This window comes from Cygnus olor, chromosome 1 (assembly GCF_009769625.2).
Source record: "Cygnus olor isolate bCygOlo1 chromosome 1, bCygOlo1.pri.v2, whole genome shotgun sequence".
Taxonomy (NCBI): domain Eukaryota; kingdom Metazoa; phylum Chordata; class Aves; order Anseriformes; family Anatidae; genus Cygnus; species Cygnus olor.
The window spans coordinates 151,162,648-151,180,367 of NC_049169.1; the positions used below are offsets into that span (position 1 = coordinate 151,162,648).

The 17,720-nt window shown below is 38.4% G+C and overlaps 1 protein-coding gene across 7 annotated transcripts; it reads right to left on the reverse strand.

Moving 5' to 3' along the window:
* Positions 1–97: 97 nt before the first annotated feature.
* On the reverse strand, positions 98–16,223 carry BIVM (basic, immunoglobulin-like variable motif containing). 7 transcript variants are annotated; one of them, XM_040537691.1, is made up of 11 exons: positions 15,983–16,223; positions 14,422–15,023; positions 12,861–12,987; positions 11,891–11,986; positions 11,688–11,792; positions 9,781–9,875; positions 8,326–8,458; positions 6,061–6,132; positions 5,118–5,201; positions 3,176–3,272; positions 98–2,271 (listed from the first exon to the last, which is right to left on the reverse strand). In XM_040537691.1, exons 2-11 carry the CDS (start codon positions 14,909–14,911, stop codon positions 1,981–1,983), a joined length of 1,590 nt encoding a protein of 529 aa, XP_040393625.1. In that variant the 5' UTR covers positions 14,912–15,023; positions 15,983–16,223; the 3' UTR covers positions 98–1,980. The 7 variants fall into 7 exon arrangements, with proteins under 7 accessions (XP_040393625.1, XP_040393608.1, XP_040393617.1 ...); XM_040537674.1 differs by lacking the exon at positions 15,983–16,223 and adding an exon at positions 15,735–15,935; XM_040537683.1 differs by lacking the exon at positions 15,983–16,223 and adding an exon at positions 15,480–15,661.
* Positions 16,224–17,720: the final 1,497 nt, after the last annotated feature.

The following is a 17,720-nucleotide window of genomic DNA, read 5'->3' on the forward strand; positions in this document are numbered from 1 at the left end:
CTAAGAAGGGGTTGCAAACGTGATCCCTCATTTACCCATTTTCCTAAAGAAATCTTCTAGTAACTGTAGGGCAACCACTCCAGAAACAAACAAAAGACAAAGTAGAAAACAAATTTTATTGAATGAGCGAAAGTCTGAAAGTATCCCGTTTTTGGTTTAACAAAAGCAGCAACCTACAAAAACCCTGCGTTCCATGAGAAATCAGTTTATGTCGAAGAAATGAATCCTTGAGCAGGTACGAACGTTCACACACACAAAGGTACAACTGCTGAGATGCGTTTGGGCAAACACCTGAATGAACCCCAAACCGGGGAGGGAAAAAACAAAGGGACTGCACGCGGACACCTGGAAAAACCTGAATCGTTTGCTGGCCCTCTAGAGGTATCACAGAATGACAGAATGTTAGGGATTGGAAGGGACCTTGGAAGATCACCTAGTCGAATCCTCCTGCCGGCGCAGGAACACCTACATCAGGTCACACAGGAACACGTCCAGGCAGGTTTTGAAAGTCTCCAGAGAAGGAGACTCCACAACCCCCCTGGACAGCCTGTTCTAGTGCTCTGTCACCCTCACCGTAAAGTAGTTTTGTCTCATATTTAAGCGGAATCTCCCATGTTCCAGCTTGCACCCATTGCCCCTTGTCCTCTCATTGGGTATCACTGAGAAGAGCCTGGCTCCATCCTCCTGACACTCGTCCTTTATATATTTATAAATGTTAATAAGGTCACCCCTCAGTCTCCTCTTCTCCAAGCTAGAGACCCGGCTCCCTCAGCCTTGCCTTGTAAGGGAGATGCTCCACTCCCTTAATCATCCTCGTGGCTCTGTACAGGACTCTCTCAAGCAGTTCCCTGTCCTTCTTGAACTGAGAGGCCCAGAACCGGATGCAATATTCCAGATGTGGTCTCACCAGGGCAGAGTAGAGGGGGAGGAGAACCTGTCTCGACCTACTAACCACACCCCTTCCGACACACCCCAGGGTGTCATTGGCCTTCTTGGCCACAAGGGCACAGTGCTGGCTTGTGGTCATCCCACTGTCCACCAGGACCCTCAGTATATCGTAAGGACTGCCAGCAGTTTTCGGCACTTGCATTACCATCATACAAAAGTAAAAGAGCAGCACAAAAACAACAGTTTTAAGATTGAACAAGGAAAAGAACTGCCAAGAGAACCCTGTGTTCAGCCAGCTCCTTGGGCTAATGGGAAATGCAGCTTTATAAAACTGAATTTCCCAAGCTTGTGTTAAGCGAGTCAGTGCTCTCAAGCTCCCAGGATAAGAAATCAGCTACTGTACCCACAGAGCAAAAGCAGCAAAGAATGTCCCATCCCCGAACCTTCCCTGGCACCAGTGATTCCCCTCAGCCTAAAACAGGCATCCAGATAAGGGAAAAGGAACTGGGAACTACTTGACAGAATATGATTATCTGACTGACAGAACTCTACTGGGAACTAGACTGAGAACATACATTCACTTTGTAAATCTGACAAGGTGTTTTTCCAACCTTTGTGATTTTTCTTTGCACTGCGTATCAGCAGCTTTAATAAAATGGACTGTTGAAAAGAAAGGCAATTATTTACTTTTATCCTTACACCATATGCAGAATAACCCTTTTTTGTGAAGCCATATTACATTTTCATGCTTTTGAGTATTAAGTATTTTCAATTAAGTCTGATTATTACATTGACTAATTTCAATCTGCTCTTTTGTCTTCACAGCTCAGGATATAGTACAATTATTTCAAAATAAGTGATTGGTTTTTGCTGTCATATTTGCTTTTGATTACAAAAGTACAACAATCTGTGCTTAATGTCAGTTTATGTATCAGATCTCATCCATTGCAACCATATAATCAGATTTATTCAATAATAATGAAGCTGTATCTTAATAATTTTTATTCGTACATAACCTAGGACTAATAAATCCCTACCATATCTTGATTAAAACTAACTTTGATATATCAACTCTATTATCTAAAGTTAATTTTAATCATTTCCATCATAATCATTATAGCTCTGATACCCGCTGTTCCTCCTCTCATGAAGATTAGATTTTTTCCACGTAGATTCCTGATGGAAACCGGCACTGAAAGATCGACCCAGTCGTCCATGTTGTTTTTTAGAGATATTGTCTTCACTCTCAGATTTGGCGATACCTTGTCCTTGTGTTTGGGATTGTTTATCCTGCCTGACATTTCCAAACGGAAAATTCCAAGGACCAAATCTTTGCCAGTTAAGTCTCTGAAAGGCAATGATGCAATGAAGATTTCCTCCAACCTAATCGAAGTAAAAAGGTTATTCATTAAATGCACATAGGCACTTTTGTAACATAAGCAGATATTTGAAATAAAGATCCTTCCGGGTAACAGAATTCTTAAAACAGAAAAAAAAAAAACCCTACAACCACACCGCCACTGTACCCACAAACAAAAAAAAACTCTATGCAATCAATTTTGATCAATTTCTAGATTCAGCTACTGTCTTTCTCATCATTTTAAGTTATCTATTTTATCTTTCATGGGCTAGTATAACCTATCTTCTGCTAGTCTTTTCACCCTCCAGCTATCTTCATGCAAATTATTTGTTCCAGTCCATTCTCATGTTGCTGACATAATATTCCATAGTGTCTCCACATTTGAAATCATCTCTTCAGCCTCACAGACTGAAGATCTGGATTTCTCATAGACTTTTAATCTGGAAATTAGATACAACCCCCACCCACAAGACATGGCCCTAGCTATTGGAAAGACAACTGTATGTATCACCAGTAACTACAAAGAGCAGATGCCCATGCGTTCTAGGTTTGATGCAACCCTACTGTATTTTCTTTCCAGATTACGCACAGCTGGAAGGTCATGCATCAAGAGGATGAGTCCATAATTTATCTGTAGAATACTGCTATACTTGCTGCAGCTATATTTTAAGCCGAAAAGGTTAAATATTGTGACCAAATATATGGTATACACAGACATCCTGGTTTACCCTAGCATATGCCAGGCTACTGCTATATCATATCTTGTCCTGCAAGAAAATATAAATGGCTGGTATTTGAGTATCCACATTTGACTTGTCTTCTGCATTACTTATTTTTTTAGTAAAGTTATCTTACACTGCTTAAGTATGAATAGGTTTGCCAAACTCTACCATGAATTTTCCTCCCACCTTAATAAGTTTACCTTACCTTCTTTGTTTTTCGATGCTGCAATCCTCTCTCTAGGTGTCGAATATCTAGATATTCTGGATTTTGGGTATTTAGGTCAGTGACAATATCTGTCCACCTGCAGAATAAGATTATTACTACTTGGCTGACAATATGAAGCCTCACCACCACCAAGACTCCTGTACACACGTGTAAATAGAGATCTGAACCTTTAAGTAGTCTTTAACAGTGATTTAAAGATAAACAACTGTATAAAGATATAAAAAAAAAAGTCTCAGTATTGGAGATATCAAGCTAGATATAAAAGCTTCACTTTTAATCAAAGCATTCGGGTGATTATTGCTGCTCTTGGCAAACAGCTTCCAAAATGAGTAAGAGTATCGTGAGTCATTAGTTGCGTTGCTTACCAAATCATCAGTTTGTAAAAGAGAGAAGCAAAGCGTTTTAGGCAAGGATAAACATTCCTTTTACTGTATTTAATCCTCTTGCTGTTTTAACAGTATTTCATTCAAACCCTTGTTTTGCTCATCCACTAACTATGTTCACCAGACAGCTCTCACCGTAACTCACTTTCCATTCTATTCAAGTCCCATTTGTAATAAACTACCGTTTACTCAGCTCTTCAAGCTTTCGTAGCTCCTTCTAGCCTGAAACAAATATCCTCACATTCTACACATCTTTAAGCCTGCACATCACCTTTCCAATTCTTTCAATGTCTAATTACTTGTTTCTCTTTAACATAACCTTCCGAGTTCAGAAAATAGATTTTCACCCCAACCTTTTTGCCCTCGTACCTGAAACATAGAACTTTTTGCTAGCTCTTGGTGGGACTAAGGCAGGAAGACAAATGTCTTCTCCATGATCAAAAATAATATTAGAGTTTGTATTCTATATTCAAAAAGCTTTTGCTGTGCCATCTGTAGCTCAAACACCACAGGACAAATGTCTGTCAGTATGCATAGTATTCTGTTTTTCAACCCAGCAACAACATGCATAATATGTTTCTTATTTTGTTGCACTCAATCTCAGTAGTCCAAAATATGCAGGTATTTACTGCTGTGAATATAGTCATATCACCAAAGAAAATTAAGTTTTAGGTACTGGATCGATCTGACTGGCTGTGAAACCATCAGATCAGCATGTTCAAAAATTTTTTCAACACAACTAGGAAAATAAAGAGGAAACAAAGAAAATTTTGCGTGGTTCTTCTCTCTCCAAACAGCTCTTTTCCCAATGTAGCAACAACAAAAAATCACTCCAGCATTAACTTGTGTGCATAGCAAGGAATTTATTTGGTAAAACTGGAACTGGTTTCCTGAGAAATACAATTCTTTTGTACTGTTCCCTCCTTCCAGGAATTAACATTAAGCATTATGAACCAGCATGTCAAGTAAAGCTGAGAAAACTGTTCAATTAATTTATCATGACAAATATAACTAATCAATGAGACTTCTATATAGAACTCTCTAGCTCTGTGCGTGTGTCTAATTTAGTCATCAACTTCTTAGGAGACAGACTTCACCACGAACATAAGTGAACAGTGCAGCAGATTACAGGCTGTACCTACACTAGGAGATGTTGAGATATCCAGTGCATTCCCAAAACACAGTCTAGTACTTCATGAATTGCAGCATAAACTCCTCCAAGGTTCGCATGGCCTATAAATCACAATTAGCATGATTGCAGGCACCCTGCGTGTCTTTTCTGCCTGACTAATACAAGCTCTGTCACACTCAAGAGAAACAGGCTTTGGCTTTCAGCAACCAACACGTCCTGCCACATGATCTACAACTGCAGAGCTAGTCTTGAGGTCAACAAGAGGTTTCTCATTAAAGCATCTGTTTCTCTTAAAACTGCATTATATTTGTTCTTTTGAACAAATAAGTCAGTCAGTAGCTCCAAGTAGATATATACAAATTGTTCTTAAAGAAAAAGCATTTAGAATTCTTACCAAGTAACATACCTTTTACAGTGTATCGTTGGATGTTTTCTGCTGGGCTCTCCAATTAAGATCCAATACTCTACTTCTTGCTGCAAGACACGACCTCTGTTCAACAGAGGATACAATCCTAGTAAGATTTATTGCGCATACTAAAGAAAAAATAGATTAACATTCTATACATACATGTATTCATTTTTTAAGGATTTTCTAATTTATTTTTTTTCTCAGCCAAACTAAAACCAGCTCCTATAGCATTTGCAATTGCCTACAGGGAAGATTTCTGTTTCACAAAGCTTGAAAGCAAGATAGAAGTGCTATTGCTTATTGTTCGGGAGAAAGACAAATCTTCTTCAAAAACAGTGTTACCCAGTAAGATGGTCTAATATAATACTAAACATATGCAAAAAAAATGTAAGTAAGAGTTGTGGAAAGCCACATGAGGGTGGAACAAACTTCTTCCCCAGTTCTGACTTCTGCCAGAGCTATGGAAGAGCCCCTTCCACTCTTTTCAAACTACACCCCACTTAACAGTTATTACTAAAAGCCACAGGGTAACCTGTATGAAAATAACTGGTAACTTCAACCGCTTCCTCCTAAGCATCCAACACAGTAAAAAACAAACAAAACCCTCAACTGATACAGATTCAAATTAATTAATTTCAAGAAACTTAAAGCCTGTAGTAGCTGGTTCAGGGAAAATTTGTGACAGACCTAAGGGCAGACTGATGAGATACAGAGGCTTGTTCTGCGACTTCCCGTGTGTAATTATCCTGTGAAAAACTAATTTATTTTCAACCGTGACAAAACCTAAGAATTTTCTGCGGTAGTAATTAGACAGCATACATATGGCCTTACCGCTTGCAACAATTCGTTTACTTATTCTTATAATTCCCTGTAAAATAACAACGTATGCCATCATTCTACAGGTGGGAAACCAAGACACAGGATAGATTAATTGACTTACCTAAAGTCACACTGGAAGTCTGTGGTTGAACTGGGAACTGAACCCAGGTCTCCCGAGTCCAAATCCAGCAACCTAAGATCATACAGGAAGTCTGTGGGTGACCTAAGAACTGTCTACTAAGCTCAGCCGAGCAGCCTATCTACCCATTTCTTTTTAACCTTAAATGTTCTTAGTTTTATTTTCGAATAAAAGCTTTTTCTTATAACTAGAATGCAAAAACAGGTAAACACGAACTGCTGCAGAATCTATCGACTGTGCTTCTGGAGTCTAAACATAATTATTCCCAGTAAGATATCAGAAGATACAAAGAGAACAGGATGCTTCCCTAGTTTGAACTCAAGCCTAAAAGAAGAATGTAAAAGCTCCTTGAACTCATTACTTCATGTTACATTTTTAGGAGAGAAAGCCTTTTGTTAGGGGAAAGAAAAAAAATCCAATACTGTCTTAAAAATAACATCACTAGTGCCTGCCAATACATTTCCACCATAGGTAAAGTATTCAAATCCTTGCTCTTGTTCATTTCTAACCAATATAAATTCAAACTAGATATATAAGGCATCTTAAGTTTCCACACATTGGACCACACTACTTCTTTAACTGCACTTTCAATCTAGTATATATATGTTGTTTTTTTTTTAAACTCCTTTTCTCTCCCAGTGCACATTCTTAGTAAGTGATGGAGTAAGCAAGTCATGAACCTTTTGGTAAACTTAAGCAGATTGATGTGTTGGGCGTCTATTTGGGGCACATTTTCTTAACTCTTGTCACTCAAATGGCATGTCAATGAATGGAATCGTAATTAAAAAACCCACACCTTCTGTATTCTTTTGTTCAACCCCTTGGTCACAGCCTCACACTGGGAACAAATGAGATTCATATGATTAAGCTTTATTGCCTCCACATAAATACCACTCTGAACTTTAGAAGCAGAGCTAGCATTCTTCATTCCTTGGTGTGACACTACAGCTTTCAACACAGCAAAACACAGACTGCTTGGTAAGAAAAATGCAAGAATGAGGCTCACCTTGCACAGCAACTATTCTCTTCATGGCTTAGTACTCCATGCTATCAGTATCTGCTAATTTTGCCAGAGATTTTCTTATGCTTATTGATAATATTACTAAATATTGACCAACAGGTGAACCTTGAGAGTGCAACACAAACCTGCAGTACATGCTGTGCTTGCAAGCACTTTGAGACAGGAAAAACAACTTAATTGAATATGATTCTGTGAATGATGCAAACCAAACTACACTCAACATAGCAGCAAGTAAAATGCCTTACAAAATCTCACATAAAATTTGCTAAGGCTGAAAATGTTCATAATCTTGAGGCAATTTGTGTTTGTTTTTGTTTTTTAAACCAAGGGTATCCCCTAAATTCAGTATGAATACCAATGATAATACCCTCATTTTAAACCTGTATTTAATTGAAATCTGTATCAACTATCCCATTATTTTATCCTGAGTAATGTCACCCTGACAAATCTGAAATTATTCAAGTTGTCATATTTTCATTCTAAAACAACTGGCAAATCAAGTTTCTCCTGGTCTTTCAAAAGTACTTCATCATTTCAAGGGTTGTTTAAAAAAGACAAACATCCTATGATAGTTCAGAGATCCCTTCAAGCTTCTACCCCTCCCTCTTTTCAAGATTCTTGGTAACAAATTATTCAGTTAGTTACTTTCCTAAGCCTTAAATTCCAGTTTTAACATTCTATCATCTTTCTTAGTCAACACTGAAAAAAAAAAGTACATGATCACCATACTGCTACTGCTGGCTGTACTACAAGATCCTGTTCTCCCCATGCACAAACACTTGTTTATGCAGTTACAGATTTTATATTTACTTCACAATGGATTAATATCACTGCTAGGCTTTTTGCTTCTCATTTATAAAGAAAGTCACACACACACTCATCTGCAGTCACCTTACTTTTTTCGGTATACGGGGTTGTATTTTTCAGGCTAGCTTTCTTCATTTGCCCTTCAGGTAGATAACTACCTTACTTACATACACATCTTTCAGCATCTTCTTAGTACCATTATGGTTTTCTGTTTAAGTTCTCTCAATCTAGCTTGCTCAGTTGTGTTTAGTTTTGTTAAGTCAATCCTTTCAAACTACAGTAGTGTTTTGCTATTTCAAACATAAATGCTTTTACAACATAACATGAAATGTTATTTGGGGGAAAAAAATGGTATCAACTTGCAGGAATTTCTTTTTGTACATTTCTCCACTAAGATAAGCATAAGCATATCATCTTACCTATATGCTTTACTAGCTTTTACTGGGGTTGCTTCAAATCCAATTGGACAAAAATAATGGTTCTGGCAATGGTAGATGTAGGCCATTGATTCCTCTTTCAGTCCATGTGTTAGCTTTGCGAGGGCTCCCAAGGCTACAAAAGAAAGTTAACGTTACAGTCCACAGTGCTTTAATCCTGCACATCATATTTAGGAAAAAAAAAAGAGAGAGAGACTTATTTCCTAATATGAAATAGTTACACCTGTTTTTTTGTTGTTGGGTTTTTTGTTCGTTAGTTTTCCAATTAGAGGATGTGATCTAACAGCACACACAAAATACAGTGTTCATTTAAAACTTGTAACCTAGTTTGTTTCCTGCCTGGTACAAAAAAAGTTAACATCTGCCCCATAGACTTTTCTAGAGAAATAGAATATACAGTATGCATTATATGTAGATCAAAAACATTAAAAATTACTTTTTTCTGCAAAAAAGAAGCAAAAGTATCTCAACTTAGGAAATAGACATTGCAACATAAGGCAATCCCACTGCTCTAGTCAGATGAAGTGAAGTCAGGTAGCAATGACACTACCGAAACACCTGAAAGCTTTTCAAACACTTAGATATCATAAGCTTCTTAATAGTCTCGGGATCGCCTCCCATATTTGAGGATACCATATTCTGTAACGTAACTACAGTGCTCAGTTTCAGGGAATGTGAGAAAAGACGCTGAAACATGGTATCCCGCTTGAGAATTTCAAAAAATAGCTGAACATACAATTGATAAGTGAAGAACAGTTTGCTGGGATTCCCATTTCAATGATCTGCCCCATAACTTTTCATCATGGTTTTATCCTTTTAAACTACCCTTCCAGTTAGAAGACAAGTAACCAGACTGAGCCAAAGGCTAATAAACTGTATATAAAACCGTAACTTCTCTTTAGATAGCACACTTTAAAGCATGCATAAAAATGCAGCTTCAACAGCAAGTTGAAAGTAATCACCTAACATTTAGAGTCAGATGTTAGCTAATGGCAGGTATAACAAATGAGTGCACTAACTTGAAAATATATTTTTAGAAGTACAAAACATATAATAAAGGTATTACAATAATACTTTGGTGCTGTACATTCTGAATTTTTATAAAGAGATTTCCAAAACGTTGAAATAAAAATGTGCTGCTCCCCCAGTATTACAGTAAATACCTCTTCCAGGAAACCTGGATACCTTAAAATTCCATCTTTGTGATTGAAACCACACAGAATCAGAGAATGCATCTTATTTTTTAAACATTACAGATGAAAGCATTAGCAAAATAAGGGAGAAAGTAAAATTAGAAAAATCAGGCAATTTGGAGTTATTTGATACCTTATCTGAAACTTGAAACAATACTAATTATTTGTCCTGTCAAATGCTGCACGTTGTGGGACTTTTCACTTTATATACTGTAAGATGAATGCTTTAGGATTAGCTGCTTACCAGTTTCTCCAGCTGTCTTGTTCTTCCCATGAGGTTTATACAGAACATATGAGCATCCCTTGATATGGAAGTGATCATTTATTTGCCTAAACCATCTGAAACAATAAGCTTAAAGACTGTAGTAACCCAATAGTTATTAAATTCAATTTTCTCACACTTCTCTCTGCTTGGCAGTTTAGAAAAGAAGCCTCAGTGTGCTACTAAGCACCTACCACACTAGCATACAAATTGCAGATGACCAGGGTACATAACACAAACAGATCATTCTAAGAGGGTAAATGAATATTCAAAACCTTTCCTTTCATTTTGCTTTTCCAGACGTGATATAGAACCATAATAAACAGAAGGCTAGATTTAGAAATGTTGGTCCTATTCTGTTCAGTTCAGTCACATCCAACTTTCAATTACTCAGCCTTTAAAAAGACACTCAAATTCTGAAGTGCCAAGCTTCAGCCATGATTTGTAAGGTGTACAACAGAAATTTTCTAAGACATTAGAAGGCAGGAGACTTCAGTGGGACATTCTGCATCGGGCTTCTATCATATAAATTTTACATTCCCAGAGCATCACAGAAGTCCAGTACCAGAACTCCTCACAGCAAAAAGTGACAGCAGGTCTGCCAAGAGGATTTTGTCTCAGATATTTACTTCACAGCATTACAAGATTCAAATTTACCTCCCCCAAGGTAGTATACCTCAATCATAAAACTATGTTAGGATGGGTGTGTCTCTCAGCCCTCCTGTTTTACAGTCTGCCAAATGCTTAAAGTGGTTTGAACAGCAAGAAAAACAAATAGATAAACGAGGGTAACTTCTCTGCAGCACGTAGGGCACTCACTGGGGAACAGGAAGAAGGATGCCAGGTTTTACTTTTTGCTGTACAGACTGTTGCCATAAAGAGACAGAATATTCTGTCGGCTTGTTCTATAATGGCTGACATACTCCTAAGAGATGCAAAATCTGGATCTGAGTCTTCTAAGGCACAGAAGGAAGTTTTCATGACAGTCTTCAATGATCTAGACAGTATGCTACTATTTAAGAACAGACTGCTCCCACATTTTCAAATCCAGTGCCCACATTCTATGCCAAAACATATATATTGCATTCAAAAAATACTAACTAGATCAAACGTGATTCACACGGCTTGTAAGAAACAGCAAAATTTTTGAATCTCATAAACGGGTAACACATCAAAGCCTTTTTAAGATGTTCAAACCTCGAGGCCCTGTTTAATTCTAAAAGTTTTTATGAGTTTAGTAAAACAAAGAATGGACAAAGATTTTAGACCTAACTCCTCAAGATCAGGAAGCAATAGAGCAGAAAGGAAAGAATTTGAAAGTTCAAGCCTTCTGTGACTCCAGCCCCATTTTCACCTACACACCTCATCCTGAATAGCTCCTTTGTGCAAAGGTGCAATGAACTCATTATTTCTTTTTTTTTTTTTTTTTTTTTTTTTACATAAAGCTACCAATGTATCAAGAGCCATTTCAGGCTTTCTTAGTGACATTAACAGGCATTTAACAACAACAGGAAAATAAGGGTAAAGAACAAAATGAGGGTAAAGAACAAATTTCCTAACCAGGAGATGGATTCATTCATACAACCATTAATCAAACTGAAACAAAAAATTTAATTCGATTTCATGTTCTCATGATCTAACAACACCTGCACCATACATAATGGCTAGCGTAAAAAAACCTTTGAAAAGCTGTGTTGGACACTGTCAGAGCACCCAGATATGCTCTGTTATTTTAAAACTTAAGATGAATAATTATTTTTTTTAAAATAAATGAATTAATTTTTAAATGAATTTTAAATAAATGAATTTAGAGATTGTATGATCTAGTTTTTATCATGACAGTTTTGCATCTATTAACTATTTGGCTTCATCAAAAGAATCAAGCATACCTCATTAAAGTTGTATTTCCAGTGAATGGACCAAACCTAATGTCTTCAAATGGGGGTTGAAAACCCAGTATGTGTAAAGCTTCTTCTTGAGTAATAGGTGGCAAACTGAAAAAAAAAAAAAAAAAAAAGAAATTGTTTAATAAAGAAATTAACACCACATTTTAGACTCTTTAGAGGCAAAAGGGTATGTAAGTGTGATTTACCTGCCAGCTCCCAGCGTACTATATAAGAAATTCCAGCAAGATACTAATGAAGAAATTCCACAAGAAGTCTTATACTGAGGTCGGCTAATACAATACCTAAAACAAGAACAACAAACACATCAGTAAGAATTCTTGATTTGGTTACGTGAGCAACCTGAACTTCTTTTCTTTGTGTCATGCCCCTGAAGTGACAAGCTCTACTACAAGTTTTCACTCTTATTGTATAAAAGAATGTATACTTAAACAACAACAACAAAAAAAAGGAGCAAACATACTAATACATTTCTTTATGCTTGTCAGATATCACTACTCACTATCATACAAACAGGTCAAATTTCTAACAGTATCATAGGGGTTCTGTAAAAATGATCCTGTAGGAAAAACGGTTCTATACTAATACAACATAGTTTGATCCTGTCTCTTCTAACATACGAACTTTCAGTCAACTGCATTTGTGACAATCTAACAAAGAATGCTGTCCGGGCTGCAGATTCTCTAGTCTAACTTCCTTATGTCATAGACATATAATAAGAACCAGAGGAGTTCATTGAACTGAGTGAACTCATATGATATACATTCAGAGAACTGACAGGTTCTGATCTAGTATTTCCAACTTAAAAGAAAAATCAGGAGCAATATACATCAGCTCTACACTTAATTTTTGCAAGACCATGCTAGTGAACTTGCAACTTTTTTAAACACTGAACCCTCACATTTTTTTTCCATACTGAAAGAAGTTCTTTAAAAACAAAAATGTTCTTAGAATTTCAGCAGATGGGAGGGAAGATCTCATTCTTTCTTCTACTCTAGAAAGTACGAGATTTAGTGTGCTTATGTTTAACAAACCCATACAGTAGTTCTGTTAAAAACGATTAAGATGTAACTAAGGAGTCTTAAATAAAATAACCAGCAGTGGTGTCTACCTATAAATTTTATGGGGATAACCTGAAATGCATTTCATAAATACTACCATCTCCGGAGGTCCAACACTTTCCTCTCCTTCACATCCTCAAGAGCAGAGCGCTGAGGACACTCCCTGTATTGTTTGCTTTTTTTTTCCACAGATTTTTTCTTTGTCACTTGTTTCTTCATATTGCCTGCAAAGCAGATTTCAGAAACAAATGAATACCTTGTTTACCTTTTATATCTTTCTCCATAAATATTTTTAGTAATAGCATGCACCTCAAATAACAGATGACGGCTGCGTTAGTACTCGCAAACTGGGACTAAATATTAATTGAAGGATAAAATAACCAATCAAGATTTTCAACAGGTCTGTAAAATCCCAAAGCACCCGTTAGGTACATAAACAACATCGTGTTTTTCTGAAAAGAATTAATGATGATCTCTTCAACTGTTCAGAGAAAGCAGTCAATCTGAAAACTTCCTGATGAGTTTTATCAGCTGTCCCAGAAACACATTCTTTGAAGATCCTAAAAGGCTGAAAATATGCTGCCAGACTAGAGAAACCAACATGAACCTCCCATCACAGAACATTAAATGCACAGAAAAACATAATTGAACATTTGCTTTTCAAAGGTAAGCTGTGTAATCAGCTACTTTCTGACGAAAACTTATACACCAATTCAGCAAGAATAACACACCCCTAAGGTCTTCTCATTTTTAAGCCACTGAGGCAATGGAAAAACAAAAAGAGTTAGACCATGTGTTAGAGTGTTTGTCCAATTTTGAAGCCATCATATCCAAATAAAATATAATACATATATTTTAGAAAAGCTGACTATCCTGTAAGATGTTATCATTCCTTCTTGTATTTAAGGACACTGCCCATACACATGAAAAAAACAATGGCAATTTTCCAAACTCCTATTTAAGTTTTGCTAAACTGGTCTCACAATAAGAGATATAAAACTGCAATTTGACTAGCTAGCCAACACGTTAAGAAAAAAAAAAAAGCTACAGACAGCTGTAGATAAGCAAAGAATTACAAAACAAAACCATGCGTGTATGTGAGCGCAATTCACAGCAGCAATCTGAGAAAGCACATAGGAGGCAGCAAAGCCAGCTGTAATGAAATGGGCCCCCTAACACTGTAAACATACAGCAAATGAATATATACAACTTCATTACAGAAACCAACTGCTCTCCTAGATAACTAATGATTTCACTTGCTGTCATGAATAAAGCACATCTTTATTTTCAAAACACATCTATGAAGTACCCTCAAACACTTCTGCAAGTGACAAAACTGTACTTAACAGGTAGAAATAATCGCTGCATAACGCACCGGGTTCTACTACAGAAAAGTTTTTAAAAGCCACCAAAAACAAAAAACCAACCCACACAGTAAAGCACAAGCCAGTCGTGTTTTAGAGCCACTTATCCAGGCAGCTACATTTGGCTTTCACTCCTCCTACCTCACTCTCCCCTTTGCAGATTAGGAAGTTGTTTGAAATGATGTGCAGGCTCTCCTACAGCACTCAAGCAACATGAGTGCTGACCTTCCCTCTCCAAAAGCGAGCTCTGAAATAAGCTTTCTCTAACACAACATCTAATGTTCACCACCTCACCTGCTTTGTTCTTATGGTTTGTGGTCATGCTGTTGAACTCTGACTTGTCGATTTCCCATGCCAGTGGAAGCTTTCCAAGACTGCCAGACAAGTCTTCCAAGTTAGGATCTTCACCGTAGATTATGTCTGAAGCACCAGTTTGAACGCCCAGCAAGCTAGGTGTGTTATTTCCAACATTTAAGGCAGCACTGCTCGACAGGCAGGCACTAACTGAAGCACTTGGGCTTTTACAAATAGATGTTACTCTGTTTAAAAAAGCATAGTCTGAGCAAATGGTATAAAATTTCTCTCGTGTATGAGTCACAGGACATCCCCATGGGTAATGTCCATCTCCCCTAGACACCAGTGATGCAGTGGAGGTATCTGACATGCAGTATGGCTTTACAGAATCATGAAGAGAAGCTTCCGGGGATTCTTTTCCATGTTTCTTTCCAGTGTTTCCATTGTTTCCAGACCCATTCTCCTTTTCCTCTTCTGAAATGTTAGGCATTGAATTGTACTGCAAGAGTATTGTACAGCCAGGAATATTTTGGTTTATGTTGCGATTACCACACAGTCTGCATCATTGCCTCCATTGCCACTGCAAGCTATTGATGAGGTACCTGAAAGGAAACAAGAAGTTAGGACAGGCATCTTAGTCAATCTAAAAATACACACAAAGCTTATTTCTGAGCTCACATCCTAATACATTGAAAGACCTTTCAAAATACATCAAAACACACACATAAGCATCTCTAGAATTCTACAAACGGCACTTTTTATTATTTCTGAAGTGCCAACCACCATAGTGATACTGTGATGGAAACATCATGAGTAAACACCCTCATAAACCTGCATAGGAGCTCAACACGGACTGTAACAGCTTCCTACGCTTATGTAATTGTAGCTGATTACTCCTGCCCCCTTAAGGTCACAATACCTTGCATAGATAAAGCATAAAATAATTTATACAAATTAACAGACCGCTAAGTCGCTTAATTTTGAAGCAGCCTGCGTACTTCTGCTGCAGGCGAAGTTCAAGCTGACAGAAAATGGCAGTAACTCTTATCTCTGCTCACTGTAAATCCACAATGTTACATTCAGTCTGTTTCACCGCTTTCCTTAATAGGCAGCCAGGGGCTCCTTCATATTTTTGCGTGACTCTTATTCTACAAAATGGGTGGGGGAAAAAAAAAAAGAGAGAGCAGCGCCCGGCAGCACCCCCGGGGTCCGGCCGGCCGGCCGGCCACCCTCTACTAAGGCACTAAGGCCCCTCACAGGCGGGGGGGGGCGTTAAGGGCTCCGCTCCACCGCCCCCGTCCCCTGCCCTTTACCTGCGCCCGCTGCGCGGCGCCTCCCCGCGGCGGCGGAGCGGGAACGAGCGCGCGCCGGAAACGGACGCGGCGCGCGAAGACGGGCGGAGGGAGGGGGGCGCCTCGCTTCGCTGACGCTCCTCAGTGTCTCCCCCCCCCGCTGCTCCCTCATGGTCTCGTCCGGCGGGCCGGGCCTTGCGGGGGAATGTGGGGGAAGGCGGGAGGGAAAGGCAACGGAGAATCAGCGGGGGGGAGAAGGGTGGCGGTACCTGCATGGTGGCTGCCTATGTGGAGAGGCGGGGCTGTGTGGGAAGGGAGCGGGCTCATAAAGCAGGCGAAGGGAGCTGGGCTTCTCTGGGTGTCTGTGGGGCCGCAGGGAGAGCAGCGCAGCGCAAGCGTAGCGACGGTGCTTCAGGAAAACTGTATGAGGAGACAAAAGATTGTTTCAGAAAATAGCGTCTAGAGGCGCAGGAAATGTTTTCCGCCTCATCCTTGCAGTTATATTTTCAACATCAGCAAATACGGTGACTGAAGACATGAGTGGGGTGCTTTGGGCACTGCCACAATTATTTAAAATCTATTTATATTAAAATAATCGGATTTGTAACATTAAATAATCATTTATATGACTCACTGTAGTTATTCTAGAATTAAAAAAAAAAAAAAAGGTCAAAAACTTAAAGTGTCCTGCTGACAGAAGATTCAGCACTAGTACAGTGTAGTGCCCTCAAACCCCTTCCCTCAAATGCATGCCCTAATCCGAGCAAGTTTCTGTGAACAGTGCTTCAAACAATGGAAAGAAAAATTAAATCTCTTTAAATCTCTCCTCAAATGTTGGAGTTGGTTGGTAGTTTTCAGTGACTAGCTTGAGCAAAGCGGCAAAGGTCCTTTAGTGCTTGTTGGCAGGGCCAAGTTTGCCATGCCGTGGATACAAATACGACGAGCCCTATATCAAGTTCAGGATTTTATGTGGCTTCCTCCTAAAGCACCCTTCCTCTCAGATGGAGAACAGAACCCCTCCTGTCTTTGCCAGCTGGAAGCCTGTTGAGCCTTAGTCGGCCAACAGCCTTTGAAGTAATTAAACAATTCTGCCTCCAAAGCATTTTTCGCTGAGCCAAATTACAAGCATTAGGATAGCAACAATGTTGGCTTTGCCAGCCAGAACTAAAATTAGGTTGCGTGATTTATTTTACAGCTTGTTTGGGTGCTGACAAACAGTACCAAATTTGTACACAGACTCCCTGAGCTGTATTTATGTGGGGGAAGAAAAACTGGAGGAGAAAGACAGGAGCGTAGAAGTGTGTCACCTTTATTTCATCGCTGATGCGTTTTCCTTCATATGTCAGTGCCCCCCTACTAGGAAGAGCTAGTACACACTTGGATTTCTACAGCTATGAAGTTTATTTTTAAACAGAAACATCTTTAAAGTTCTATTAAAGGAGACTAGCTTGTTTCAAACAGCAAAGCATAAGCTGAGAAGGAGTGTGATTTCACTCTGTAAAATACATCCAGAAAGTAAAGATGGGGGAGAGAGAGGAGCTAAAGGATCACAGATATAAAATATGGCCTGCATAAATTTTTAGATTGGAAATTGGAAGTCTTCTAACTTCCATACTAGTGGAATGCTGTCCTGAAAAATCATGCCAATAAGAACAGCAGGAGGCAAAAAAATACATTTTAAAAAGTTGGAACTTGACAATTTTTTAAGGCATTTTGTGATGAGGTTGCTCATTGGAAAAGATTAAATTTATGGACACATTTGGCCCTTTCTCAGCCTGTGATTTTCTGAAAGCAATTGATTTCTTGTGTGCTTTTTATAAATACATTTGCAGGATTTCAAAATGCAAAGTCTCTTCAAAATTCAAGATTCCTTGATAATGATGTTCAATGTTTCTGTATCATTTGCCTTAACAAAAGAAAAACAATAAAGAGGAAAATTGGAAGTGTCTCGTGGAATTGAAGTTCTCCCACAAAGAAGCTTTAATTTTGAGAAGGTTTCCATAGCTA